This window comes from Sparus aurata, chromosome 9, assembly GCF_900880675.1.
Source record: "Sparus aurata chromosome 9, fSpaAur1.1, whole genome shotgun sequence".
Classification (NCBI taxonomy): domain Eukaryota; kingdom Metazoa; phylum Chordata; class Actinopteri; order Spariformes; family Sparidae; genus Sparus; species Sparus aurata.
The window spans coordinates 13,108,292-13,136,136 of NC_044195.1; the positions used below are offsets into that span (position 1 = coordinate 13,108,292).

Sequence of the window (27,845 nt, forward strand, 5' to 3'; positions counted from 1 at the left end):
GAGAAGCCACCGTGAACGCAGAGCTTCACAAACTTACAACCAGTTTAGAAGTTTAACTACAACAAAGCTACCCAAGGCAAGAGAGAAATCTAATTTTGTTAGCTAAATCTGTGTAGAAAAAGTAGTTCAAACTACTTTTTTTTTTTAATTTACAAACTGAAACACTAAATACAAACACACAACACTATATATTACTAAAATGTCATGTGCCAGAAAAAAAACACCCCTTTAAATGGTGCTTAGTGCAAAGGGCATCCACTTGTTTACAGTTTGCATACAATAAAATAAAATAGATAATAAGAACCTATTCATGAGAACGTGCAAGAAATGCCAGCTTTGAAATAAGAAGCAGTGGTTAAATAAATATAATTCAAATTCACTCCTTTTATAGCCCCAAATTGTCCAGGAGTTAACTTAGCAAAAAGTAGTAGAGGCAAATTTTGAGGTACCTGTACCTTACCTTACTTGAGTATCTCCATTACTCCCACATGGAAAAAAAATGCTGAATACTGGTTCTGATAATTGGTCAGGTGATAGTCAGTCGACCCCTTGCAGTATAATGTACTTTTACTTGTACTTATACTTTTGATACTTAAGTACATTTGATAAGAAACACCTAGATACTAGACTTTGACTCAAGCACTTTTCCTGTGGATGACTTTCACTTCTACCAGAATAATGTTTTAACTTGATATCTTTATTCAAGTACCACTTTTGGCTGCTTTTTTATAAAATTGCAAGTAGCTCAGTACTCCTAAGGTCCGTTTCCTAATGACAACAATGTCAAAATGCTAAACTTCATCTTGATTGTAGTTATTTTTTTACTTAAAGTTGAATTTTGTGACTTGACTTGTGATATTCAGCTGTGCCTGTTGATGGCCCTCTATTAAAATCATAACCTGTTGACACTAGTAGTTTGATTACTGCGGATTGGTCTGCATTCTTGTCCTACTGTCATTGTTACCAGGATGGGTTCACCTCTCAATACCATGTTGTCACACCCCTGTGTGCTATGCACCTTGCATACTTTTGGACATCCAACACATGACACTCCCAATAGTGAAGCTCCAAGTCACAGTCACAGAGAAGATGATATTCATAGCTGAAGTCTGATTGTCACTTTTATATGCACTCTTTATGATTTAGACGTCTACTTATCAAAGACGTCTCCTTTAACTGTTATTACTGTCTTCTTAAACAGGCATCCCCCTTTGGACGGCACTACAGGTGGCTTTGTCTTAACGATTATGATTATACATGATATCAAATGACATTTATGAGACATTTCATTCAGAGTTTCAATCCTTACAGCTGCAGGCCATCAGTGGCCACTTACTTTGTTAAGAAAAGTGCTATATAAATGAAGTGTATATCATTATTAGTATTACTTGTGTGATATGTGCCCATCCTTATGTTTAAGTTTCTTTATGACAGGACATTGAAAGTCTAATTCATCCGAGATATTATGACATATATTGGACCTCAGCGAGGCAGGATAAATCCTTTAACCAGAGACTGAACATCACTACTTTTATTGGCATACATGTGTAAAGTGCACAGAGTCTACTGTTAGCCAGGTATTGTATTAGAAGTCAACCAGATATTAAAACATAGTTAAAATGCAGGATAATATTTTGGAGGGAGATTAACTATTCAATAGTGTCTACATTCAATCATATACCATCAAGTACAAAGCTATTGTAGGTTAAAGAAACACACAGTCCCGCACCCACGTTGGCACCAAAGTTGACTTGCTGGTCCTTCAGCACTCCACCCAATTCCATATATCTTTCAACACCCAAACAAACAGCTGAACAATTATGAAGGCATAAATGGGAGAGCCAGTTGGAGACAGAGCACAATCTCTGACTATCGTCTCAAGCCACTCCCTTTGGTGGCCTTGGTATCTCCTCCCTTAAGGTTAAAAGGACAGGGAGCGACAAGGGTGTGATTGTAAAGTGTAGAGTAAAAGACAGGTGTTAAGACCTGAGCCGTAGTGAGAGTTTATCTGTCCGGCGAGGCGCAGCGCTTTCTGTGGAGGTACGTACCCCAACTCTTTCTCAATCCTTTGTCGGGTTTACTCTAACATTTACGTGTAGTGATATTTTAGAGAGTTTTTAATTGTGCTCAGAGAGAAATATGATGATCTGATGTTAGAGTTCTATCAAACAGAATGCTTTGCACTAAGGTGTAATCTTGGAAAACGATAAAACATTTTGTGGGGTAGGATTAGGCATTGTAGGTAACTTTACTGTGAAGAATTGAATACATGTTTTACCACTTTGGGATTTCATGTCCCATCTTGCTGTAAACTCTGACTGCTTATGATGAACATTACACCTGGAAAATCAATGGTGCATAACAACCATTAGTGATTTGTATCTTTTAGGTGGAACAGCACTCTCTTGATAGAGTTTTCATTCTACATGATGAACTTATCTGATCAATTATCTGGTTTGTAATAATACATTAAACCCAACAGTTTTAAAGCTTCCTATATATATGCCCGACAAATAAGACTTGATTTCAGAGGCGGTGTGATATTGGACAGTTAATTCACATTCTATACTACATAATCTTTAAGTCTGTCAGTCTCACAAGGCTCCCAGTTATCATTAAAACAACTGAAATTAGTTTATTTGAAAGTGATCAATGATCTCAACAGTTTATAAAGCTCAAAGACAACAGGCCACTGTTTTAGCTCTTTACCCTGAGATATCTGTGACGCAGACTTGTCAAAATACTACACAACACAATCATAAAAAAGCCAAAATAATACAGAATAATCCAACATTAACCACACTGTTTTTGGACTAACATCACTCATCAGACATTTGCATTGTGTGACTGATAGGGAGACTAGTGCATTCACAGTTTTCCCTCACTTGCCTCAAGGCTGCTGATGTGAAAGGGCTTTGCACTGGAGCGTGCATGACATGTAGTCGAAAGGGCACAATCTTTATCATCAGAGGCTAGTGGCATGTCATCGCTACGCCCCTCTGCTTTTGCTGACAATGGTGTGTTTAGAGAGGGTGTGTTGTGGAGGGTGGGTGTGTCTCATCAGCACAGATCAAGACAAACCAGTTTAGGGCTTAATCAGTGAGTCTGGGGTTGAGAAAAATTTAATCCATAAACTTCAGACACGGTGACAAACATGTTAGCCTGATGACAGTGTTTACAACGAGCATGACCGAATATCTTGTGAATAAAAAGCACTGAATCCCAAGGTTGAGTTTGCATGTGTGCTGATCTCAGGTCAAACTTCCACCACAGAACATGTGCCGTATGACAGGTCTTAGTCCACACTGCCACCCAGTGGGTTTTGTGCCGTAGTTTCATTATGTGATGAATTCTCCTGTTCTTTCACACTTACAGGTCAGGTTACAAAATGAGCAAGTATTCAAGTAAGTATTGACAAATATCCAATAAAACATTATATCTATAAACTGTATCCCAGAGATTTTATCCTTAATATTTTCTTTCATCTGTCATTTTTATTTTACTCTTAGTTAAAATCATTATTACTCATTGCACAATAGACTTTTGGCACAGCCACCACCTTGCATTACATGGTACATACCGTCTGAGTATGTGACAAATGAAATATGTTTCTTTGTAATCTGCCACAATTGCAGAGCGGCAGATCAGTCAATCAGTGAATTAGTGCTATTCAGAGTGCTTTAAACATAAACAGCAAAACTTTTTGTGACTAACACATGATGAGGAATAAAGATGAAATGAGGTAATCTTTATTATACAGATTAAAATAGATTAAAACAATCATATCAATAAAAGCTAATAAAAGATAACAGCAAACTCAGCAAAAGGCTTGTGCACAATGAATATTAACCATTAAAAAAAGATGTGTAGGATTCAAATTCAAGTTTGTAATAGAATGATCAAAATCCACACATGTTGATAAGTACATATTTTATAGGCACTATTAGGTCTTTACCTGCTTAACAGGTATGTATCCGCTTTGAACATATATCTGGAGGTGCTCAAATTTTCATTGACTTGTTTTTGCAGCCAAGAGCAGCAGTCTCCTCCAAGACAACAGCTGGATCAAGAGAGACGTGGATGAGGATGAGGACATCGAGTAAGTCATTGAAACCTACTGGCCAAAACACAGATACACTGCCCGACCCAGCCCAATGGATTTACACACACAGGCAGATTTCCTTCCAATATATCTTAGTGGCAATTTTTTTTCTAAACATACAGAACTTGCTTTTTAACTTTCTTTACACTTCTCTGCTTTTTACATTCATTGTTATGCGGCAAAAATTCCAAGGCAACTTCCTCGTAAGTGAAAAGCTACTTGGCAAAAAAAAAACTATGCTAATTCACACCTAGAAATGTGGCAGAACTGTTGGGTGTGACTTGTAATACATATCTCAGTTTACCTTCATTGTGAAAAACAAAGCGTCCTTCCGCATTCCTTTTGCGAGTCACAGTGTTGAGTCATCCCTTATTGTATGAGTGAATTAATTCATACACTTTTCCTTCTTCAGCCGAGATCCAAACTTTGGTAAAGCTGTTCTGAGCAGGAGCCAATACAGGTCCACTGAAAAGCTTGAGGGGTAAAACAAACAATTACTCAAATAAAGGACATAATAATGGGAAGCAATTATTTCCTCTGACAGCTGGGTGCAATGTAAATAATAATTTAAGTTATTAATAGTTTAACTTGTTGTATTAAATTGTCTTTTGTTCACAGTTCCGAGCCTGATAAAGTTAATTCCACCAAAACAAGCACGTCTGTGGAGGCTCTCACCAAGAGGTATTATTTATATTAAACTTATGAATTTATTAAAGATGAAATTCATGTCAGCAGTTGCATAAAACACGCTTCAATAAGAAGACTGTGACAATTCTTTTCATTGTGATACTTTTCATTGCAGATTCAGTTCAAGTCAGGATGATCTGAGCAACAGGTTGGTACAGTTCACCTACAGTGGTATAATCTCACAGTACAGAACACTATGTTTAATGTTCATTTTTGCTCCAATCCTTGTACCCAGTCCCACACAACAAGAAATATAATGTGCTGTTTTATATCTATCATGCATGCATTTTTGTACATTTGTTTTTTGTATTACTACTCCTTCAGCACCACCACAACCACCACCACGGTGACCAAGGACGGAACCACTGAGACCATCACCACCAGGTAGAGAATATTACTGCATTAATCTGGTAACATCTCATCACACACTGACAGTATGTTCCTTTAATGAGCGCTGGGTCTTTCTTGCAGATCCACTGTGATCGGTTCTCCCACCCAGACGTTCACTGAACGGGTCAAGTCTTCAAGCAAAGGGTAAAAATATACTCATACTCAATGTTCTTGATTAGAAGGTACAAAAAAGAAAAAGAAGAAAAAAAGAAATATTCCATTACAAAAAACAAAGGCATGCATTTAAAATATGGTACAGAAGTATTACTGGAAAAATAGACTTTAAGAAACAAAAATAAAAGTTGTGTTCGAAAAGGAAATTGGCCCCTGTGAGTCGAATTAAAACAACATGTCACTTTTTTAACCTAAACTAACAGCTTCAAAATCATTTTGATGGTACAGTGTCTTGAGGTGTCTCTTTCAACATACACGTTTTCAACACATAACATTGTTATGAAACGCTGAGTTCTGTTTGTAGTTAGCGCCTACATTACATCTGACAAACTGTTACAGACCCCGGGATTTGTATTTATGACAGTGGTGTCACACTCTACTCCACTAAAACTGTGGGAGGCGCCAAATCAAATAAAATCTACATTTCAACTTAATGGTACTATAACTGCTCTGCTAATGCTATTTTCACCTAAATGAACAATTTGAATACCTTTTCCAACACTTGTTGTTGTAACTGGTCAAGGTGGAGCTAGTTTTTTATTTGTTATACTGTACTTTGTCCAGCGGTTCAAAGTGAAAAAGTTAATGGGGTAGAGAAAACAATCTCGTCAGATGCACAACATTTTTCTTTTTTTTTTGTGAAATATAAGATCATGATTCCTAATGGGCCTTTGACACTTTAAACTGAAAACATAAAACCATATGGGAAATTGAGAAGGGGAAAGGTCTCTTTGGTACACTGGACACTGGACAGTAAGATATGAGCACACTGTGTTGTAACAGAGCTGGAATATTTAGATTTTGTTAAAGAAAAAAACTTTTTTTAAATTTTCTTTACTTATTTTCACACAGGACTAAATACTCTACCTACACACCTCCCAGAACAACCAAAGTGACTGAGACAACCGTTAGCACCAAAGAGTAAGATGTTGTCTGATTATAAAAAAGCATGTGATTAAACTATAGTAGATTTTAATCTACACTAATTTTGTCTTGTACTTGTCGACACACTCACCCCCTCGACTATCGAGGATAACAAATAGAGGTGATATTTTCATCCATCAAGCTTAGAAAATGATTTATATTGATCATTACGCTAGGAAACCAGTGATTAAGCACTGAAAAATATATAATGTTTTAATTTTCATTCTAATTTATTTGGCAGCAAAACAACTGTCTTAGATAAAAGCAGCAACACTGAGGGAGTTTCAGCTCATATTGGGTTTAATACAGTAAAGCCTGTAAACTATCTTAGTGACAGGTTATTTAAGTTTGAAAGCTGAAAGTACTTTCACTTTTTTGATAAATAATATCAAAGATATCCTTTTATCAATTATACCCCAACAAAATGCAAATAAAATAAATAAATACAAAAACCACAATGAATTTTTAATCCTAAGTGAAGCCTGAAATATCTTCTCCTCTGTGCCATAGACCTGCATTATTGTAAAAAAAAAAAAACAAGTAAAAACACATATGTGAGGTTTAGCACTGGGTGATATGTTTGTTTATTTCAAAGAACATGGGCAATGTGAATTATTGTCAGTAAATCTCACAATCAATTCATAAAAGAACACCAAATGTTTGTTAATCCGCCACTGTCTCCAACAAAGCACCATTCAGCCCTGTTTGAGTAATGTTACAAGTACACTGCTCAGCTGATTGTGAAAGAACTGAGCCTCTAAAAAAAAAAAAAGTAGAATAACATGAATATTTACATTTTCAGTAAGAAGCAAATGGCTTCAAGCTTTCAATACATAATGAGAGACAGACTAAACTAGAGATTAATAGACCAATCTTAACTTTAGCCCTTTAAGAATATGAGTTATATGAGGACATCCTCCATAAACCGCAATGTCATTGAGCCCTTACATAATGAATATTCGTCTCTACCTCTGGAGACATGAGACTAATTGGAGGCCCAGATGTGTGTGACTGGTGTGTACACCCCATGGGGCTAGGATAACAATGGAAAGATATAACAATTACATTTGTAATACAATCCTGCCAGTATTGGGGTTTTTTTTTCATTTTCAAATGTAATTTTTAAAACAACAAATAACACAATACTCCTTTCAGAAATGAAAGCTGAATTGTTAAGTAATAATACACAATTTTGCAAAAAACACCCTACCTCAATGTAATACCGTCAAATGACTTACAATTAATTCTGTATTTCTGTGCAGTTCAGAGGACAAATATAACACACTGGATGATCTCTCACTCATAGACAGCAGTTCTGATGGGTGAGTTACTGCAGGACAACATTTACTCACTTACAGCAAATTAAAAACCATACAGTCCTAAATGTATTGTCTGGTTTTTTTTGTTTGTTTGTTTGTTTGTTTGTTTTCAGTTTTGTGACAACTACAACAACAACAAGGACATCCTCTGTGTAAGATAAACCTACATCAAAAATGTATACTCATAATAATAAGGATTTCACTCGTAACTGGCGTCTATTCAAGATATTGTTGTCTTCACAGGGTTGAGGATGAGCTGTATGACACCCTCCTGCCTAAATCCATTACATCCTCTCCTGTCAGGTGAGATGTCTCAGTGAATAAACTTTAACAAAAACACACAACCTTCTTATTATCCTATGTGTCGAACTTCACACTTATTGTCTCTGCAGTACCAGCATCAAAAAGAGGGAGGTAGTCTCAGTGGAGAGCGGCAGAGGGTGAGTGCTGGAAATAAATGACTGAGATTATTATGCAGTAGTTCTTTGTATGTGCATTGGAGTTATAGTTCTTTTTTCTGACATTGTCCTTTATGCCATTTAGAGAAAGCCCAACTTTAATCGGCAGCTCTTCACCATCCTTCAGCAGCAGGACCAGCAGGTAGGTCTAAACATGCTGCACAATGGACTTAAAACTGAAAGAGAGCCGACAACTCAGACCCTTTAGCGAGCCCAGTCAGATAGAATGGGGTTGAGATGCCTCCTTAAGAACATTATTTACAGAGAATGTACTTTGTGTTGGACTGTGTTTATGTACAGTATGATTGTCTATAAGTGCACATCAAAATAATACCATTTTATCTTTTTCTTTTCTTTTAAATTGATTTGTCATTTACAGTGACTTAAATAAAATCTTTGTCAAAGTTCAGGCTGATCTAAATACGCTACTTTTAGCATAATGGAGTTTAACTTTTAAGGTTTAGGCCTCAAACAAAGCAAAAAAATAAACAATATTTCAGTTCTTTTTCATTATAAAGAGAGTCTATGAGTAAATATTCCCTTACAATTCTTTTTCAGTTGGTAGACGTATTTTTTAAAACTTGTATTGGTTTTTACATTTCAACATACAAGACTTAGAGTCTAAAGTCATGCTAGCGACTCTGTGGTGTTGTAGGCTACTTTGGACCAACAGTGCTTTGAGCTAAATGCTAACATCAGCATGCTAATATGCTCAGAATTACAAAGCTAACGTGTTGATGTTAAGTAGGTTTAATGTTTACATGCTAACCTTTGCTAATTAGCAATGAACACTAAGCACATCTTAGACTAATTGGAATGTCATTAGCCTAATTTTGTATGTATTTAGTCTTATATTAACAAGTTTTATTGAAACAATTGATATGACGAAAATAGTACTTTTTGAAAACCCAAATGTTAACATGCTATCTGAATTATAACAGCATTATAAACATCAAAGTATATAAACAAAGAAAAGAAATGTTTGCCACCATATCCAACTCATTTCTGACACACAGCTACAGCTCGTATACTGAGGAAATTCCTTACAACCGCACCAGCTCATACTCCATCAGTTCCCTGCCTGGGTAATCATTTGACTTTTACAACCATGTGATTGTATTCAAACACACTCTTCTTGCAGGGTTGTCTCTGCATACAACCAAATGAAAACATGCTGCAGTCTTTATATTATCAATAACCTACTCTGTGTTTTGCTCACACAGCGACGAATACAAAAGCGAGCGCAAATCCTACTCCTACTCCAAACCAGACACCAGGTATGAACCAAAGCAAACTATAAGACCAAAAAATTATGATTTTCCTTTTCATTCTCTCTGATTATACAGAATGTTAGAAATATTCTAAACCTCACTTGTGATATGTGGTTCATTGTGTCTCTGTATAGTTACGAGTACAGCGGTACCAGCAGCCCCTCCACCTACAGAAAGTCATACTCGAGCAGCAGGTATTCGATTGTATTAAATCTGACTTGATTTAATATTGGAGTATGAAGGTTTCATGAAAACAAAGCAAGACTTGAAGAGGCTTCTAGAACCTGATAACTGTGATTTTATTGCAGGTCAGATGGAATTCTTTCGGAATCCCCCTTCTCTAGATCCTCCACCAAGAGTGTTTACGTGTCTTCTGAGAGGTAGGAAAAATGGGACGACATTCTCTCATGACCTTGTAAAAATACATATACATAAAACAAAGAGACTAAGAGTTTACAGTCATACCAGCAGTTCTGCATTGCTGTCTTTAGGCACAACACTGCTTTGAGCTAAATGCTAACTTCACCATGCTAACATGATCTGAATGACAAAGCTGAAATGCTGATGTTAAGCAGGTATGATGTTTGCAATGTTCACAATCATAACTTAGTGTGTTAGCATGCTAACCCTTGCAATTAGCGCAAACAAACGAGAGTGATGGGTAAAGTAATGGAAACATTTTGACCTGATGGTAGTGCTACATGAAAAGTTGAGAGATTACCAAGGTTATTGCAATTCATCCTGAGGGGGACATGAATATTCAAACCAACTTGCATGGCAATTCATTCAGCAGCTGTTGAGAAATCTAATTCAACACCATAAATGTCAACCTCAGTGTGGAACTATAGTAGAAGTCAGGGGATAAGCAAAGTCTTTGGGATCTTCATCTGGGAACCATGAATATCTGTCACATTATTTGGCAGTCATTCAATGGTCATGCTATTTTAGTAAAAGACAAAAATGTAAACCTGCTGGTGGCAATACAGGAACAGTCAGGGGGTCAACAAAGGCAATGAGGCTCACTCTCTGGGGACAAAAAAAAAAAATATTTGTACAAACTTTCATGACAGCCCATCCAATAATGTTGAGTTATAGTTCAGTCCTGAACAACCAACAGACTGACATTGTCATCCCTTCAGCCATCCTGCATCCCTTTAAATCTCGACTCAAGGTCCACTTAATTGGTTTTTCCTACCCATATATAGTATGAAGCATGGGCTAAGATTTACTTGCTTAATCATTTATTTGCCAAACTACTGTTTCCAAGGTCAAGACTGAACTCGTGATGATGTTCTTTTTAGCTAATATACTGTAATAAACTTCTGTCAAATATAGGACATTGCTTGAAAAAGACCTGTGCAGCTACTGCCGCAAGCCGTTCACTGGTGATGCCAAGATGGTCCTGGATGACATGAAGATCAACTGCCATGCTACCTGTCTGAAGGTGAGCAGATATGTTTAGTCTCTCCTTCCATAAAAGTCAGCTAGTTGCTGTTGAATTAGTTTCTAAATACAGTGTGTAAGTTAGTCGGTTACAAAGCATCATACTTTTGAAGGTCGATGATATATCCTGTGTGTTAAATCTTAAAGTCTCTGCCGACCCAGAAACCAACATTGAGGCTGTTTTTCCAAGTAAAAACATTTAAGAGATACAAAGCAAAGTAAACGTGCCTCAAAATTGTACTGTGTCTTTCTGTAAATGAACTTAGATTTCACCTCCTGGCAGCAACATGTTATCATGATGCGCACAGCTGACCGCTCAGCGTGTCTCTTCCCTCATGTGAGTGTTTGTTTGTGTTGGGCAGTGTGAGGTGTGCAACAGCACTCTGGGTCACATGAAAGCTGGGGACTCCCTGTGGGTCTACAAACGCATGGTACACTGTGAGAACTGCTTTGGCGTCACCAGAGGTAAAAAAAAAAAAAAAAAGAAAAGAAAGAAAAGATGTTTACTTCCAGTTCTACATCTTCATTAAAATCAAAATCCAATTTAATAACAGTTTAATTTGTATTTGTTTATTTTGCACACTTTTTTTATCCCCCCACAGAAAAGTGGCGTCGCTGAGTTTCCCCCAAGCCTTCATTGGAGACATAAGCACATGATTTAAAAGTGGATTACTGTTATCGATATATTTTGGGTGACATGGGTTCTATTGTACTTTAAGCTGTCAGTGCTCTATCTGGGTGTTTTGACAAATGAAAGTGATGAATATCAGTTTTAGTAACATGCACACACTATTGCAGCTAGTTGTCACTGTTGACATTGTGATATTTCTGTCTCTGTACTTATTTCATTTTTTTTTCTACAAATTTGAAAAAGTGTTTCTGATATTCTTTAAAGTCTGACGCCTTCAAGGGGACTCTTGTGTGCAAATGTGATGGAATATTTCTGGGCCGGGGGCTTTTACTACTGTGCAATAAAGGCAATCAATATATCTCTATCTGAAACCCTTTTGTATGAATGTGTCAATTCTTATGGTGCTTAGTTGCCCTGTTGTTTGTTTGTATTGTGTTTACTTTTAATCATTAATTTGTATGAAGAATAGTGATAAGATCATTTTTCTCTCTATAGTGTCATAAAAATGTACCATTACTAGAATAAAATAGGATAAAGATGAAGACAATGAGGGCGCGCAGGTGGTCGAGTGGTTGGAGCACATGCCATAAACACAGCCGACCCTGGTTCGATTCCGGCCAGAGGTCCTTTGCTGCATGTCACATCCCCCCTCTCTCTCCCTTATTTCCTATCTGTCTACTGCTTAATAAAGGTGTCTATGCCAAAAAAATCTTTAAAAAAAGATGAAGACAATGTATTGGGAAGTTTTTTAAACAGAATATAATTTTTTTAAATTCTACTAATTGACATGCAACTCTGCAGTAAATACTGAATTAGTAATACTTCATTTTGATCAAACAAAATAATAAATAAATGACATTTTAATGGATTACCTTCAATTTCGAGAAATATTCATCTTTACATTATAATATAAAATGTGTTGATTTGTGTTCTTAGCTACACTCAACCAAGGGATTTACTAAATTGGGCACAAATAAAACTTACATTTCTTAGCAGCACATAATTTACCAGATGGATTGTCAAGACTTAGCACTCATCAGCAACAATCAACTATGCAAACAGAAAGTCACTGTAGCATCACAGACCGTACCATAACAGACCAAGCCATATTCTAAACGTTATTGCCTATTTGCTTAAAAAGCTTACATGGAGATCTATGACTGTCAAAGCTCTGCTTTCAGTTCATGCTTTCTAGAGTGATCTGACAAGGCCAGTGCCAATAAAACCAATTAATAGCTAGCATAATGTTTTGTGAGTTCAGTCTATTTTTTTTAATTGCTAGTTCCACCGGTTATGGCCATCGCACTTCATTAAACTTCCAGAACTCCTCTAACTAAACAGGTCATACGCTATGTAAACAAGCTAATGTTTGCTAACAGGGGTTAGTTTATTCATTATTCATTAGCTCAGTTAGCTGTACAATGGTTAGCAGTACCTAGCAGTAAATGAATTACATTAGATACATTGTATTAGATATCTATATTATATAAGTTATATCAGATATTTATGCAATATACATTGTATCACATATCTATATCATATAAATTGTATCACATATCTATATTATATACATTGTATCACATATCTATATTATATCAATTGTATCACATATCTATATATCTATATCTATATCAGAAATTCTATCAATGCAGTCTATAAATTCTGAGTTTGTTGTTCTGTTCTCCACATTTGACATCTATTGCGTGTGTGTCCATCCTGTGTGAGGGATCCCTCCTCTGTGGCTCCTCCTGAGGTTTATCTATTTGAGTAAATCTCGACAAGGTGGGCTTGGCTACAGCAGGTCATACTTCTGTTTTATCTGAACTTATATAGAGCCAGCTGGCTCCTGCAGGGGACTCTGATGTCTGAGATAGGGCAAAATCTCATGCCCTCAGTAGTGTGTGAATCAGAAGTTAATAAAACAAACATGAACGTCAAAAAGAAGCAAATATTCTTTACAGCCAGTGTGTGCGTGTGCGTGTGTGTGCGTGTTGAAGGCGCTCATAATAAATACTTCCTCAGCAGTGGTGTGATGGGAGTTGAACTCCAAGCTACTGACCAATCAGAAACAGGCTGAGCAGTCATCCCAGCAGCAGCAGCAGCAGCAGCATCAGTGTGTGTATCTGTGAGTGCGAGTGTGTGTGTGTGTGTGAGTGTGTGTATAGTGGCTACAAACGGGGGGATCTGGACACCCTCTCTCAATTGAATAGGACCCTCCGCAGGCAGGCCGTGCTGTTTACCCCTCTCAATGTGCTGTCTACCAAATGGAAGCAGAGGTGTTGAGCCCCCAGATGATGGCAGACGTCAATGGCAACAATAAAATCACCAACGCGGAGCTGGAGGTGCTGAAGCTCCAGGAGCTGGTCCGAAAATTGGAGAAGCAAAACGAACAATTGCGGACGCGAGCGAACGCCGTAAACAATTGCTCCGTCGGCCCTCATCTCCAGACCTCGTTGTCGTGTCTGCGAGGCGGTACGTCGTGTCCGGGCGACAGTTTCTCCGCTAAATATGGCATCTCGAGCCCGACACAGTCGCATCCGTGCGCCCTCGGACCCAGAGGAGGCTCGGTCGAGGAGCCGTTCGCCTATTTTCAGCCGAGCTCGGTGTCTCCCGACGCCGCTGGGGAGGACAGCGGCGCCGCGGGAGCCACAACTGTTCTGGACGAGGTTGAGATTTTGGACCTGAACGTCGTCCTCCCGGTCGGAGAGCCTGATAGCTGGTAACTACTCTGTCTGACTGCATCAACCACAGTATTATTATAATTATAATTATTATTATTATTACGTGTGAATGTCTAGCGATGAAGCTGCGTCCCTTGTGTTTGTCTGACCCTAATAGATGCTACACAGGCCACAGGGTTGTCAACCAGCCACGGTTTTACTGACATCATGTGTAATGCTACCCTGTAACGTTACTCTCCTATTGATCACACTATTGATCCATCTCACAGTGGAATATAGGCAGACACAAGAAAAAGAACAAAAACAGATCAGACTCGAGGTGTTGACATCCCAGAATGCACCTTGCACGCATGCATGCATAGGTATCTATCCAGACAGCAGTGTGAGGGATGGAATTAGAAACAATGACCCCCTTCAGTGATCAAACAGCTCGGCTTTGTGTGTGGTGGTGAGCCCCGGGCTGAACTACTTTGAAGCTCTGTATCTGCTGACTTAGGTAGCACACACATGCACACACTCACTCACACACACACTCACACACGCGCTGACTACTGAACCGTCTGCAGCTTTATGTATCAGATGTGATGGTGTGGAAAAATGTAGCACACAGGCGAATGCAGCACTGATGGGATCGAGCATCAGTGTCGGCATATCTACACCCCGTTTAACATCAGTAATTGACCCACAAGTCGGTGTAAAACTGAGGCCTGGTTGCAGGATGAAATGTCAGTTGTTCTCGGTTCATGTTCCTCCTCTAGCACACAGAAGTGACACATCTTTTTGTTTTTTTTACAACCCGGGAATCTGCCACACCAGTGTAACATGTCGCAAGTCAAGTCATTCACGCATGTATTTATAGTTTATTGATTTATTTATGATGGCAAAATTCAGATTCTTGATTGGAGCGGCTGATAAAATGGGGACCCACTTTCCTGAGGTTTTTCCTTTTGTTTTAGTCTGGCTGAGGCACAACGGCTAATTTCAGCAGTCTTTTGACTATTTTCTCTATGAACTGAGTCATCATTTGATGTATAAAATGTCAGGAAAGTGTGAAAATGTCCTCCTGTTAACTGACGTTCAGTGTGCTTTCATATGAAAGATGAAGACTCGGGCTTAGATGATGAAATCAGAGATATTTTGGCATTCCTTTGGTTGAAAAATGACCAAAGTAGTGAATCAGTTAACCAAATAACTGATTTGTTCCAGGTAAATCTTTTGTTGCTGTCCTAATCTATTAATTGATTCATTGTTTCAGTGTTAGAAATATCTACCGCCCACGATGAGAGGAGGTGTTGTCACAGACGGTCCTGTGCCTCTCTGCAGCACTCACTTCCCATACTTCGCTGCCCTGGACGAGGCTGTCGGCTTTTGAATTCTTGTTTGTTTCACCGTTTATGTTGTTGCCAATAAAATGGCAACTGCTCCTTATGGAAATGTTGAACTTTAAGGATGTCTTGGCATTTGGATTTTATGAGGCTCACTCCCCTCACACAGTCGCGGTTTTAGCTTTGTTATGAGTCGTCCTTGCCTCACTGGGCTACGCATCTAAGAAATACTGCCGCTGTCAAACCCGTCCCTCATATACAGTAAAGTCGCCTCCAGCTTTTTTTCCCCCTCCATTTCTCTATAAAGCAGCTATATGAGCTGTGCTGTAAAGGTGTCAGGACTGAACTGTGGGTTGCGCTGTGTCTTTTCAGGCTGTATGTGGGTCCCAAAGCCAAGCTGCATGGTGAGAGTATCCTCAGCCCTCTCCAGTGGTGCAGGCAGGTACTGGACCGCCCGGGGCCCGAGGTGGAGCTGGCCAAGATGACCCTCTGTCACAGACTGGACCAAGGTACAGTGTATTTACCGCTCAGATTAACAGCCTTCATCTGTTGCCACATCTGGACATCTGTCTCCCTGTTGCTGCCGACATGTGATCGTAAGCTGCGTGACACATTTCTCACACAAAAATGTCTCCACGTGCGGCAGGATTTCTGCAGCAGCTTCTGAGCCGTGGGAGTGTTTCCCTGCACACGGCTCATTCGTTTTCCAACCATCTGACCATTTACTCACTCTGTTTAGATTAATGGCTTTTAAAGTACCAGAGCCGACTTCCCCACAGAGTGATTATGTCTGTGGGAGCTGGAAGGACTCCCATTTACACCTATCAGTATCTCATGAGAACAATTAGGATCAGTTTAAGGGATTTTCTACTTTACTTATAGAAAAAAAGAACAATTCCATCTGGAGGAAGTCATGCTGTGATGTTGGATTCCTCTACGTTCAGTAGAAAGCAGTATAAAGACGATTGTGAAGCTGTGGCAAATAGCACTTATTTCACTGCACCACCAACAAGTGGTTCTGTATACATGTATTCTCCAACTTCGACTTTAGGTAATGGTAAACAAACTAATTCAACAGAAATTTGACATTTTTAAAATTCAAATGCAAGGAAATAAACTATTAACCTTCTTGCTAAGAGTCTGATCAGAGTATTGATACCACTGTTATGTCTCACATGGTCAAAATGGAGCTGGATCTTGGAGCCAGTTAGCTTAGCTTAACATATAGACTGGAAGCAGAGGGAGACGGGTAGCCTGTCAGGTAAGCAGTGGAGACTCCAGGCAGTCAGTGCTCCCAGCCAATAAATTGTCATCTTTACGCTCTGGTTGTGGTACTTCTCAAGGTGCTTGTTTGTGGATTTTGAAGCGCTTGCAAGAGCCAGGCTAGCTGTGTTTCCAGTGTTTCCAGTCTTTAGGCTAAGATAAGCTCACCAGCTACCAGCCCCAGTTTAGTATTAAACAGACAAACATTAAAATGGTATCAATTTTCATACAGATCTTCAATGGTTGATTTAAGAATCCATCACAACAGTTCATTCATTTGGCCATGAAGCATTAAGCAAGCAAACATGTTTTTCTTCAGTTTTTTTCAGTTTTCAGTCCTGTCAGTTTTTTTACACACGTAGTTAGGTTTATGTTTTGGACAAAAATAACTGTAATATAATATACCGGAATATTTACATGCAACAGCTACTAACCAGTAATAATGTAATTATTAAGCTTCCTGTACACATGATATTAACATTGTCCATTTTCCTGATAGCCCATGCATATGGTTCCAGTATTTGACTCATCCACATCCTGCAAATCTGTCATTTCTGAATTGATTGAGTCAGCTTAGGTGTTAGCTGGATGTTTTTGTAATCGCCAGTAATGGAGGACGAGAGTGAACACGCAATTTATCCACTGCAGTTCAACTCAGACTTTCATTTTCATTTGTGCAGGTAGACTATATTTTTTACATTATTTATTTGCCATTGACTAAACTTAAACCTACAATATGAAGACCCACCTGTGCTCATGCCTGGACTTTGTGTTTGCCACAATATCTTGGTTTCTAAGCATTTTCTTCACCACAAGGATACAATGTTCATAACAGGAAACACATAACCAGGATACTACAAAAACCCTTTATAAGCAGGATAGTGTGCTACTGAATGACATTTGCTACTGGACCCAGTTTTTAAATTTGGGACTTAACAGTTTCTACACTCGTGCGCAGGGAAATGGTTGCCATAGAAACCATGCTTACATTAACTGGGTTTTTGAGGCCGATCTTCCCTGCACTCGCTCCTCAAACAGCATGTACAAGAGACTCTTGTACTGTTGCACACATACTGTGTTGACGTGCCTGTGTGCGCTTTGATTTCAAGAGTTTTCTGTGTTCAGTTATTCCCATATTGTGGATATGTTGTGTCCAAACGGTGATTCCATTATGGCGATTTGTTAGTGTTTGTTTGGATGCTCATTAGTGTGTGTGTCTGTGTACGGTTCAAGGTTCTCTTCTTTTTCTAAAGCAGTATTCAGTGGAGGTTGGCGCTCCTCCTCTGGGTCATGAATACATCCTTGTCCCTGAGCTCCAGTAGCTGTTGTTTGTCTAACTTGCTGTGAATGCTAGTTTTATCCAGTAGTGGTTGAGCCTAATTGCGTCAGGAATGCCAAATGCTGCACTCTGTCAGGTGTGCGCCTCTCTGACTACTAATCAGCGGGGGTGACCTCAGTGTTTACACACTGAACACACATTTTCTCACCTCAGTCATGTCATTCCAAGCCAAGTTTACTCACTGCTAGTCAGCAATAATTAATGAAAAAGGAAAGGACTACCTTCTAACAAGATCTATTTGAACAGTTCGTAAGTTGTAACTAACTGTCATTTATTAAGGCTTTACAGATTGTTAATACACTATCAAAAAGGAGTAGACTTGAGCTGAGAGACAAAACCTGGCAACCCAAAATCGGTGGGTTGTCAAGCTTTCGATGTCAGTGGTTTGCTACTGATCTTTAAACTTAACTGATTATGTTTCAACCATTGTTTTAGCCATTGAAACAAAACGTATAAACTGTAATGACAGTATATATTATGACAGTGTTGTATCATGACATTAATACAGCAGGAGAAGAACAAATATAAGCAGTATGAACTTAACTTCCACATCCCAAAGTAGACCATAGTAGATCTAATTCTGATTTTGGGAATGGGATGTAGCCTACATGCACAATCCCTGCTTATCCAAAGATCCCTCCGAAAAAAAAATCTGTAGTTTATCCCAATAAGCTTCTGCAGTAAGCTTAAACCTCGTCTTACTGTATCAGCCTCTTCCGTCCGAGCCGTGACCAAATCATTTAAAAACATCAATACCGATCTGTAAAAAGCAGATTAACATTTGGCCAGAGTGAGGTCACATATAATCGATGCAGTGACTGTATGTGTGTGCGGGTGTGAGAGTGTGTGTTACATGGTAAAGCAATCAGACTAACATGTCCTCCCCTACAATCTTGTGTCCAGCTAAGCGGAGGCGTGGAGTCTCCTCCGTTCGTCCATACAGCTGCATAGAGGGACTCTCCACCCTCAGCTGCCCCGTCCTGCCTTACTCTAAGTCTGCTGCACTAATCGAGTCCCCAGGTAACACAACCATCTACTACACATGCATGTAACTCCCGCTAACCACACAAGGGTCAATAACGTGACATCTAAGGGGCTTCTGAGGATCATTTAGATCAGTGACATACTCTAATCTGTTTTGTGGCTTAATTCGGGTTAATGAGTTGATTAATAGGGTTCATTAGGGACAGGCCTTAATTTTGTTGATTGTTTTCTGTAGATCACACATCTTAAAATGGCTGTAGGCGACCAAGTAGAAAGATACCCAATATTTCACTGAGGTGTCCTTTGCAAGAGATACAATGCAGCTGATTTTGGCATCTTTTTTTAAGGGGATGAATCCAAATGACTTAGATAATTCTATGTTTTATTTCCACTGGTCAGCAGGTCAAATATTGTAAATATCACAGCACATACTGGATGAATTGGCACAAATTTTGCCTGCCGTCATCAGGTCAAAATACCTGCAGAACTAATGACATTTCTATGAGCCTCGGGTGCACTCACATGCTAAGCTCGGAGAGTGAGCATGTTAAACATGACCTGCTAAATGTCTGCAGCATGTTAGCAAGCTGACGTTAGCAGAAAGCACCGCTGTGACCAGGCATAGCCTCAAAGAGCTGCTCGTATATCTGTAGACTCTCAGCTGTGTTCATTTTTATTTAACCAGGGTAGATTCAGTGCTGTCTCTATTTTTGGAACGCCCTCCTCTACATTCACACAGTCACACTGGGAAACTGCCTTTCTACAGTTAAACCACAGAACAGTGCTGCTTTGTCATTTTCAACTAACCATGCTATCATGTTATCCAAGCCCACTTATTTAAAGATGCACCATGTAAGAATTTTAGTTTAAATCATTTGAAAAATGAGTTAAAATTATCAACAGTATGTGAAGAAACATCAGCTTTGAAATTGTGCTTAAGATGTAGGGATCATGTTTCCTTTATATCTGCTAATGTTTGCATGCTAACCAGCTATCTCTAGTCCATCCTGTCTTGTAATTCCACTTTGATCTTAATAGCAATAGTCAGTGCTTCAGTTAACAGCAGTTAGTGATCCTGTGGTAATATGCTGCCCCCTATTTGTTTGGATTGGAAATTCAACAGAGGGCCAAATTCTACGTGCTCCACCTTTAACCTCCAGGCCACTGCTGCCCTCTTTCTAAAATATGACAACATAACAAAATAACAATTAACAGAAAGGTTCAAAGAATGTGCAGATGATGGCCAATTGGCTTATTTTATGGCTTAGCATTTAAAGTCTAATAAACCTGAGACATAACTCTTTCATCTAACGTCAGAGTTCTTGCTCCATTTCAGACCCAAAGCAATAAGCACACAGAGCCAAAAGCATCTGTTGCTTCCAAAATACTTCTGGAGCTCACTGTATAAACATAACCCAGATTCTTGAACAACCTGTGAGTTGCAGTTTGAAGTCAGATTACAAGGAAGAGATTATAAGATCATACCCTCAGACAGATGGAGATAAGCAGGCTAAAACTCAAAAAGAAGGCCCCTTGGCCTGTTCCTCCCTATTTTATATGTCACTGAGTGCAGATCTTTAATTTGCTTTTTAGGCCAGTTGTCAGTGATTGAATCTTCTCTCTCTTTTTTTGTGTGTCTCTTTCCTTTCAAGCCCCATTGCCATCGCCAGGTCCGTCTTATCTCCAGCCGACTCTTCCACTCAGGCCCACCTGCAGCCTCAGTGACAGAGCGCCCACCTTCCTCTCAAACTCCACTCTCCACAGTAAGACCTCACTGACACTATTTCTTCTCTGCTCTGTCATTCATATTCCTTTCCGTGGTTTTATCTGCTGTGATTCACCGTCCATCTGTAATTATTAAATGTCACTTAAACGTCTCCTTGAGTTCTTGTCGTTGAAATCTGCATTTATGTTTCTTGGCCACAGAAAGTGAAATATCTTGTTGATATAGATGTGGCTCTCCTGTGCTTTCAGATGTGGGCCGTCGGCACGCTGCCATCAGCCCCCAGTCTTCCCTGGACAGTGAGGTGGGTGTGTCAGAGCTAGAGGATGACACCATCTCGATGAGCTACAAACTGCAGGACATGACAGATGTGGAAGTCATGGCACGACTTCAGGAGGAGAGTGAGTCGACACGTCTTGCATGCGCGATAGGGGATAGAGAAAACAAAGTATAACCTCGATGAAAAAGGACCTGTGGTTCACAGTAAAGAAATCATCCCCTGCAAATACTGCAACAAGTCCCTGTCATGATACATGGCATGCAAATAAATAGTTGAATAATGTATTCACCTCCATTACACTAAATATAAACATTATTCTTGCTGCTTAGTTTTGTCAAAGTGTTGTCTGTTTTGACAGTGCAGTTTTTCTGGGTTTGAAGTGGATCACTACTTTGCTGATGTGAGTTTAAAATCAAGATAAACGTTTGACCTCTGAACAGTTGAACTTCAGTATGCAGTGGTGTCGTGATATGCCATCATTTTGTTAAATTATGCAGGAGATTTCAGTAAAAGCCTCCCTGCTTCAGCCTGATCTGGATTTAGTACCTGAATAATGGATGAGGGGCGCCTCTGGGAGGAAATGTATAGTATCATATAGTATAAGAGGTTCAGTATCACGTTTTCCACAGATAAAAGCATTGATCTGTCACCCTGTAGGTCTCCGACAGGACTACGCCTCTACCTCAGCCACAGCCACAGCCAGTCGTCGCAGCTCCAGCTTCTCCTTACACTCCATCAGACGCAGTGAGATGGATCTGGAGGAGGAGGACGAAGAAGACGAGGGCTATGACCAGCTCCCTCCTCCCCAGCCTAGACTGTTCCGCACAGGTTCTATGCAGCGGGGCAGCCTGCCCCACTCTCACACCTTCTCCAGTATCAGAGACTGCAGACGCAGCTCAGCCGCCCCTCAGTTTTCACTCAGTGGACTCTCGCAGTACTCTGGACCCTCCAGCCTGAACACAGAGACACACACAGCATACAGGAATAGCACAGGTGAGTGTTTGATGAATTCCTTGTCCACTTGAAGTTGTGAGATCACTTAATAGGTATGCTCCTGAATAGCAACGTGACTGCAAGGGGTCAGATTTGTAGTGAAATGGCCCAGTTTATACAAACATCGTGACTGAATTACCCACATTCAAGACGTCCCTAATTTCTGACCAGACAAGTTCTTTATGTGCCAAGAAGGATTTAAAGAGTACTCTTGGATACGGGATTGAAAAAGCATCCTCAGTTAGGGTCAATGGGTCAGTTTACTCTGTTTTATCAGTTGCATGAAGTGGCTGCATTACATGACTGGCTGATTCTGTGGCTTTCACATGCCATGCGTGGCATGCAGTTTAATTAAGTGAGTGGGAATATGAGTCGTTTCAAAAGTGTCTGCAAGCTTTATATTTTGCTCTCTCGCCAAGATTTAGATGAGGAGGTTGCACATTGTTAACTCACTAAGGTTCTGGGACAATGAAACATTTGAACACACACTGCTCATGCTATTCTGATTAATTAAACACTTAGGCAGTAAATATAAAAATATGAATGAAGATTTTGTTACTGTAAAACTTGTTTCTCACCCCAAATGTTTTCAGAAACATATTTTTGTGTACCGCTTAGCTGTAATATGAAAATATTTAACCTTTAAATCGTTCCTCTAATGCTGGAAATGTGAGTTAAGAACTCCAAACGGAGTGGACACCTACCATACCTGATCTGGTTTGTTGCTATGGTTGCATAGACAAGCTACGGCGAAGCATGCCCAACCTGATCCGAGCTCCCAGCATGCCCAGTGTTCCCAGTATTCCATGCCTGGCTTCCCCCATCAACCCACCCTCCCACGGCCCCTCCTCCTTGCCAACGATATCCTCCCTCCGGAGCAGCCAGAGCTTTGACTCGTCCAGTGGGCTTGCGCGACTCCAGTCCTCCAGTAAGACTCTCTTCTTCATGTCTATGAAAAAAATCAGCCATACATGGCTCATTTTTATTCATGAGTGAATGTAGAGCACTGTTTCCTGAAGGCAACGCCATTCCAAATGCAGTATTTTTTAATTCTGTCACTGATTTTAGACTCACTTTTATCCGACTCTTCCTCTGACTGTTGCTGTGTATCAGTTCCCTCCCCAGGCCAGCTCAGTCAGCGGGTCCAGAGTGTGGGGAACTTCCCAACCACTCTCCGACACCCACTAAAAGCCACAGCCTACGTGAGCCCCACCGTGCAGCAGGGCCCCACTTCCACCCCCCTGTCCACCTCTATCAGTCTACACTCCATCCCCAGCAGTGCCGCGCTGCCTCAGCCCCTCAAACCCAGCAGCAGCAGTTTGGTACTGCAGCCCCTAAAAGCCAGCACCAACCAATCAGCAGTCCCTCGCAGCTCCCTTCCTCGCCCCGCCTCCTTTGTCGGAACAAGTGGAGTTCCTCGTCCCGGCAAAATCGCCCAAACAACACGCAGGTAGGGGCAGATAGACTGAATACAGATTGTAAAACCTGGACTATTATTCCCTTTTCAGCTTTTGGATGTGACAAATGTTAAACAAATGCAAATGAACGCAGTAAAACAATAGCAATGTTGTCGTTATGTGATATATTGTCACTTATCTGTACATCACCTCTAAAAGCATATGTGTGTGAGACATACGGTCGTGGTCAGAAGTTTACATACACTTTGAAAAGAAAACTTAACATTTATTGTTTGCTTAATTGGTTTTCTGAAGTTGTAGTTTAATTTACCTCATGTTACATATTATTAGCATTTCCTTTTAGTATAAAATGTTAAATATGTTCAGTTTTATAGCAATTGTAAAAACTGTATACTTCAAAGATTATGAGCACATTCTGTCGATTAAGTGATTAGACAATGGAGAGAAATCTAACCAGCCACTATTCTGATCAGTGATTTATAGCCTAAGTCATTTTTCAAGCAGCAATGCCAAATATCTGATTGTTCCTAGTTCTCATTGATGAATTTGCTGCTTTTCTTGGTAAGCCATGGATAAATGGCTGATTGAATAATAGTAAAAAAATAAAAACTCAATAAGAATATAATCATTATTTGCAGCCCTTAACTGTTCAAGAATATAGTATGAAATTGGGACAGAGCGCAGGTCTTTAAACATTTACACGGATTGTCCTGAAGGGGGTGCTGTAGTTAAATGTCAAGCTAACTCAGTCTGTTTATGAGTTTACCCAGCCTGGTGATGATGCCTCTTTTTATTTGATGTGATTCATTTAGGTATTGATTCGGTCTGTTTCTCTCTGTCTGCAGTTTGCTGACTCCTCCAAAGAGCCTGGCTGCCCTGAGTGCCCTGAGGGACGGCAGCTGGAAAGACGGCTGCTACTGAACCCAAATAAACTGACGCTCAAGAGGTGCACAGGGTAACGCTGCATGGGACCCAACTGATTGAAAATTTTGCCGTCAGGAGGGCCCAGTCTTGGGGCTGTGACCCAAGAGAGTGACTGTTAACATTTCTGAAAGGCACTACACTTCACTGAAGGACAAAGTAGTGAGTGAAACCAGTATGGGTCCAGCAGGCTGGATCTTTACCTTACTACCTGCAGACTGACACACTATGAATCAACCTGGCAATATTCTGATAATAAGTTGTTAAATGTGAACTGGATCTTCTTTGATATGTGTTTTTTGAGTTGTCATTGTGGATAGTTAAGGCTTTCATTCAACAGAATGAAAATTTCTCTCCAGTTGAAAGATTAGAACTAAATAGGCCACGCTTTTGTACATGCTTTTAATGATTTCTTATGACTAATTTTTTCGATTATTCATTTTTGTCAGTCTGTGGTGTCAAATATGAAGTGTGAACCTTGTGTTACATCCCGTGCCTGTTTGAAAAGTAGTGAAATTCATGTCAGTTATATTTATTGGCTGGACCTCGCAGCACTTTTATCAAGTTATGATTAACGCGTTAAATAAATGATCCGCTCTGTTTCTTAAGTATGGCATTATGTTGAAGTAAGTGTACACACATTATCTTTTAGCTTCTTTCTTTCCATTATTGTTTACACGAGAGCTGAGATTTTTTAACGTTCTTTGGTAAACATGATCGCTGCAATGATATTGCACATAGAGCCCTGATGCTTTTTATGGATGACAAGGATTTAAAGAGGAGGTGAGTTTTTAAAGTGAATAAAAGCCTTTCAAAATATGTTTGCATTTTCTCCGCCTGTTTTGAATACATTTAGTTCATTTGGTGGTTTAAAGAAAATCAAGAAAGTTCATTTCTTACAGGGATTAACAGCGATGATCAACTGCAGATGGCATTGTCACTCTGCTGTGCACAGTGACGGGCTGGCATCATTATGTACTGACAGTTGCCATTAATAGGTGTCATTTTTGAATAAGCGAATGACTTATGATCTGTTTATTTAAAGAAACAGGTGATGTTTAAATGCACAATATGCAATTTCTGACTCTAGGGGCGCTGCAACAACTATGATTTGACTCCGGCAGAAATCAGGTTCAGACAAGGTAATGTAAAGGTAATCAGACAAGACTTTTATTCACGTTATACTTAGTCATGTTGACTGACTTCCTTCCTCAGTCACCAGTTTGTCTAAACAGAGTTATTTTGTGAGGCAAGATGCTCAATTGAAAATGCATTTTTCCAAAGGCAAATACTTGATTTTTACATGATACAACTGTGAAGCTTAACACATTCCACAAAATTGTCCAAGGTATGTAAAACGATTAAGGCAGTGGGGGCCTGAAGGTGAAGTACTATGAGCAAACAGCATTCTCTTTGTGAAATGATCCTGGTGAATGAAACAGATTCAAAACAACATGAATCACATTCAAACTCTGCTAACGTACAATCACTATCAAGGTTGATTACCGATAAGCCATATTGAGCCTTGAGAAAAAAGGGACTTGAATCTAATTTTAGCACAGTACATTTGTTTACCTGGTAGCAGGCGAGGGTTGTTTAAGCTGACATGTTATCACTGCAGGGGAGCCTGGAGCTAAAGTGGCTAATGTTTAACAGATCAGTATGTTGATGATGAATCTCCACAGTAACACTCAGACCACGCTCATTTGTGGCATACTGTAGCTCAGAGTAAGTGAATACAATCTCTGCCTGCAATAAGGAATCCTGGACTGTAAATGTGTGTTTGATATATTATATGTATCTTTACCTTTGTTAAAATAGGTTTATGAAGGCAGTTACTTAGAGTGTGGCTTGCACTACTGCTCTTTTGGAATTTGAGATAATGCCCAACAAAGCCCAAGAGGTATGTGTAATCTGTTTTCATTTTCACTGTCATGTAGCATCAATCAACAAAGACATTTTGTTGATGATGATAATGATTTTTTTTTTTTTCAGGATGCTGTGATTAACCTGAAAACACTGCAGGAGATTTCCAGCCAGCTCGGTTTTGAGTGGACAGTTTTGGCGTACGAGCTTGGCTTCAACAGAACTGAGATAGGCCGGTTCCAAACCAAATCTACAGAGAAGAATGTCCAGGCTAGGAGCATGCTGGAAAGCTGGTAACGTGTGTGTGTGTGTGTGTGTGTGTGTGTGTGTGTGTGTGCGCATGTGTATCTAACTTGATGCTGTAGTAAAATGTAGTCACTTCCAGCCTAAATATATTGTAATTTCAATAACAAGGATATCACCATGGGGGAATTTAGGTTTTCCTTTGGTCTACTGAGCTAGAGCTATGACTTTCAGGCTTTTTACACACTGTAGAGCCTGAAACTAATACACCATTGCACTCCTGTTCTCCTGCTCATTTCTTCAGTCTCAAATGTTTCCCCGATGTCCATCCTTATCAGGTATGAGAAATCATGGGATAAGCCCAATAAGACCAAGCTGCTACAAGATGGACTGGAGCAGGCAGGCAGACGGGACCTGGCTGAGAGGCTGCGCTGCCTCCACTGGGGCCACCAGAAGCTGAGCCGAAGGGTTGAGCTGCCCTCCGCCTTCCCCTTCATCATCACAGTCCACAAGACCATTCAAAACCAGGACGCACTACGCAGGATCAACGACCTCAGCCGTAGATACACTTAAAGCTGGGTCTGAATACACATGGCTGTGGTTGTGTTTATAGTATAGAAGTACACTGCACAGTTATCTGATGATATTAATGTAACAAATGTCATTGAACAAGCAAATTAGAGCCATTTATAAAGTCACTCCACTTTATGTCTTGTTTGAAATGTGAGCTTTGCAATAAAGATGGACCCATCTTGAATTCCTTTCATTCCAATAAAAATACAATTTTGCCATAAATCTTGAAATGATTTTGTCCAAAGAACAGTAACAAATCTAAAGCTATTCAATGTACAGTGATGTAAAAGTGACTTGTACATAACAGAAATGATAAAGTATCACATTTTCAAATATAAATAAATGTAGTTATTGCTTCTATTTGCTAGCACCTTTGGCTGTGGTGAGATGGTATAGATTCAAAGGATTTAGACTCACGTGCATGAATAAAAAAAGAAGCTTAGACATAAGACAACAAAAAATCTAAACAAAACTGGATAGGCAGAAATCTATAACCTATAAATAACCTTTACAGATATGAACAGCACTGGACAACATATATTTTTGTGCAAGACAGCTGTTACCGTGAACTGTAAGGTTGTGGTATGACTGCTACTTTATATGGGTTACAAGTAGGCTAAATAAAAGTGTGCTTGGGTGAGCAAGAATACTGGCACAGGATTGTATGGTTGACGTAATATGTGATGCTTTATAGAGAAGTGGTTTGAGTGGTAACAGCCTGATAAAGGGGTATTATTTTTAGAGTGCAGTGTGAATATAAAACTGCAGTAGAAGTTGAAAGTGAAGTGAATTGTTGATGTTGCAGCAGGAACTGCTTTCAGACATCCCATGGATGAT

At 39.6% G+C, this 27,845-nt stretch overlaps 3 protein-coding genes across 8 annotated transcripts; all 3 read left to right on the plus strand.

Annotated features, from left to right (window-relative positions):
• Positions 1–1,914: 1,914 nt before the first annotated feature.
• On the plus strand, positions 1,915–11,770 carry scel (sciellin). 4 transcript variants are annotated; one of them, XM_030429271.1, is made up of 21 exons: positions 1,915–2,040; positions 3,376–3,404; positions 4,030–4,099; positions 4,515–4,583; positions 4,721–4,783; positions 4,905–4,937; positions 5,114–5,173; positions 5,261–5,323; positions 6,206–6,274; positions 7,540–7,599; positions 7,710–7,748; positions 7,840–7,899; positions 7,989–8,036; positions 8,140–8,196; positions 9,071–9,139; positions 9,278–9,331; positions 9,460–9,519; positions 9,634–9,705; positions 10,661–10,769; positions 11,131–11,233; positions 11,371–11,770. In XM_030429271.1, exons 2-21 carry the CDS (start codon positions 3,389–3,391, stop codon positions 11,385–11,387), a joined length of 1,191 nt encoding a protein of 396 aa, XP_030285131.1. In that variant the 5' UTR covers positions 1,915–2,040; positions 3,376–3,388; the 3' UTR covers positions 11,388–11,770. The 4 variants fall into 4 exon arrangements, with proteins under 4 accessions (XP_030285131.1, XP_030285132.1, XP_030285133.1 ...); XM_030429272.1 differs by lacking the exon at positions 9,071–9,139 and having other exon boundaries at positions 1,916–2,040; XM_030429273.1 differs by lacking the exon at positions 6,206–6,274 and having other exon boundaries at positions 1,916–2,040.
• Positions 11,771–13,447: 1,677 nt separating this feature from the next.
• Positions 13,448–25,145, plus strand: slain1a (SLAIN motif family, member 1a). Its single transcript, XM_030429275.1, has 9 exons — positions 13,448–14,118; positions 15,778–15,914; positions 18,911–19,027; positions 20,644–20,754; positions 20,966–21,115; positions 21,652–21,987; positions 22,727–22,915; positions 23,101–23,437; positions 24,251–25,145. The coding sequence occupies exons 1-9, from the start codon at positions 13,664–13,666 to the stop codon at positions 24,324–24,326; spliced, it is 1,908 nt and encodes a 635-aa protein (XP_030285135.1). The 5' UTR covers positions 13,448–13,663; the 3' UTR covers positions 24,327–25,145.
• Positions 25,146–25,473: 328 nt separating this feature from the next.
• LOC115588599 (p53-induced death domain-containing protein 1) lies at positions 25,474–27,176 on the plus strand. Of its 3 annotated transcripts, XM_030429279.1 has the most exons (4): positions 25,474–26,054; positions 26,148–26,229; positions 26,322–26,485; positions 26,774–27,176. In XM_030429279.1, exons 2-4 carry the CDS (start codon positions 26,209–26,211, stop codon positions 27,006–27,008), a joined length of 420 nt encoding a protein of 139 aa, XP_030285139.1. In that variant the 5' UTR covers positions 25,474–26,054; positions 26,148–26,208; the 3' UTR covers positions 27,009–27,176. The 3 variants fall into 3 exon arrangements, with proteins under 3 accessions (XP_030285139.1, XP_030285138.1, XP_030285137.1); XM_030429278.1 differs by having other exon boundaries at positions 25,474–26,229; XM_030429277.1 differs by having other exon boundaries at positions 25,474–26,485.
• Positions 27,177–27,845: the final 669 nt, after the last annotated feature.

What these genes read in the sequence shown, in the direction of transcription:
- scel (XM_030429271.1), top strand. An exon ending in TTCAGCAGCAGGACCAGCAG is followed by an intron (nt 8,197 to 9,070) that starts GTAGGTCTAAAC and finishes TCTGACACACAG; the next exon opens with CTACAGCTCGTATACTGAGG. An exon ending in GTTTACGTGTCTTCTGAGAG is followed by an intron (nt 9,706 to 10,660) that starts GTAGGAAAAATG and finishes TGTCAAATATAG; the next exon opens with GACATTGCTTGAAAAAGACC.
- slain1a (XM_030429275.1), top strand. Translation starts at nt 13,664, where the DNA reads ATGGAAGCAGAGGTGTTGAGCCCCCAGATGATGGCAGACGTCAATGGC. An exon ending in CTCAAACTCCACTCTCCACA is followed by an intron (nt 20,755 to 20,965) that starts GTAAGACCTCAC and finishes CTGTGCTTTCAG; the next exon opens with ATGTGGGCCGTCGGCACGCT. An exon ending in TGCGCGACTCCAGTCCTCCA is followed by an intron (nt 22,916 to 23,100) that starts GTAAGACTCTCT and finishes GCTGTGTATCAG; the next exon opens with TTCCCTCCCCAGGCCAGCTC.
- LOC115588599 (XM_030429277.1), top strand. Translation starts at nt 26,232, where the DNA reads ATGTGTAATCTGTTTTCATTTTCACTGTCATGTAGCATCAATCAACAA. An exon ending in AGGAGCATGCTGGAAAGCTG is followed by an intron (nt 26,486 to 26,773) that starts GTAACGTGTGTG and finishes CATCCTTATCAG; the next exon opens with GTATGAGAAATCATGGGATA.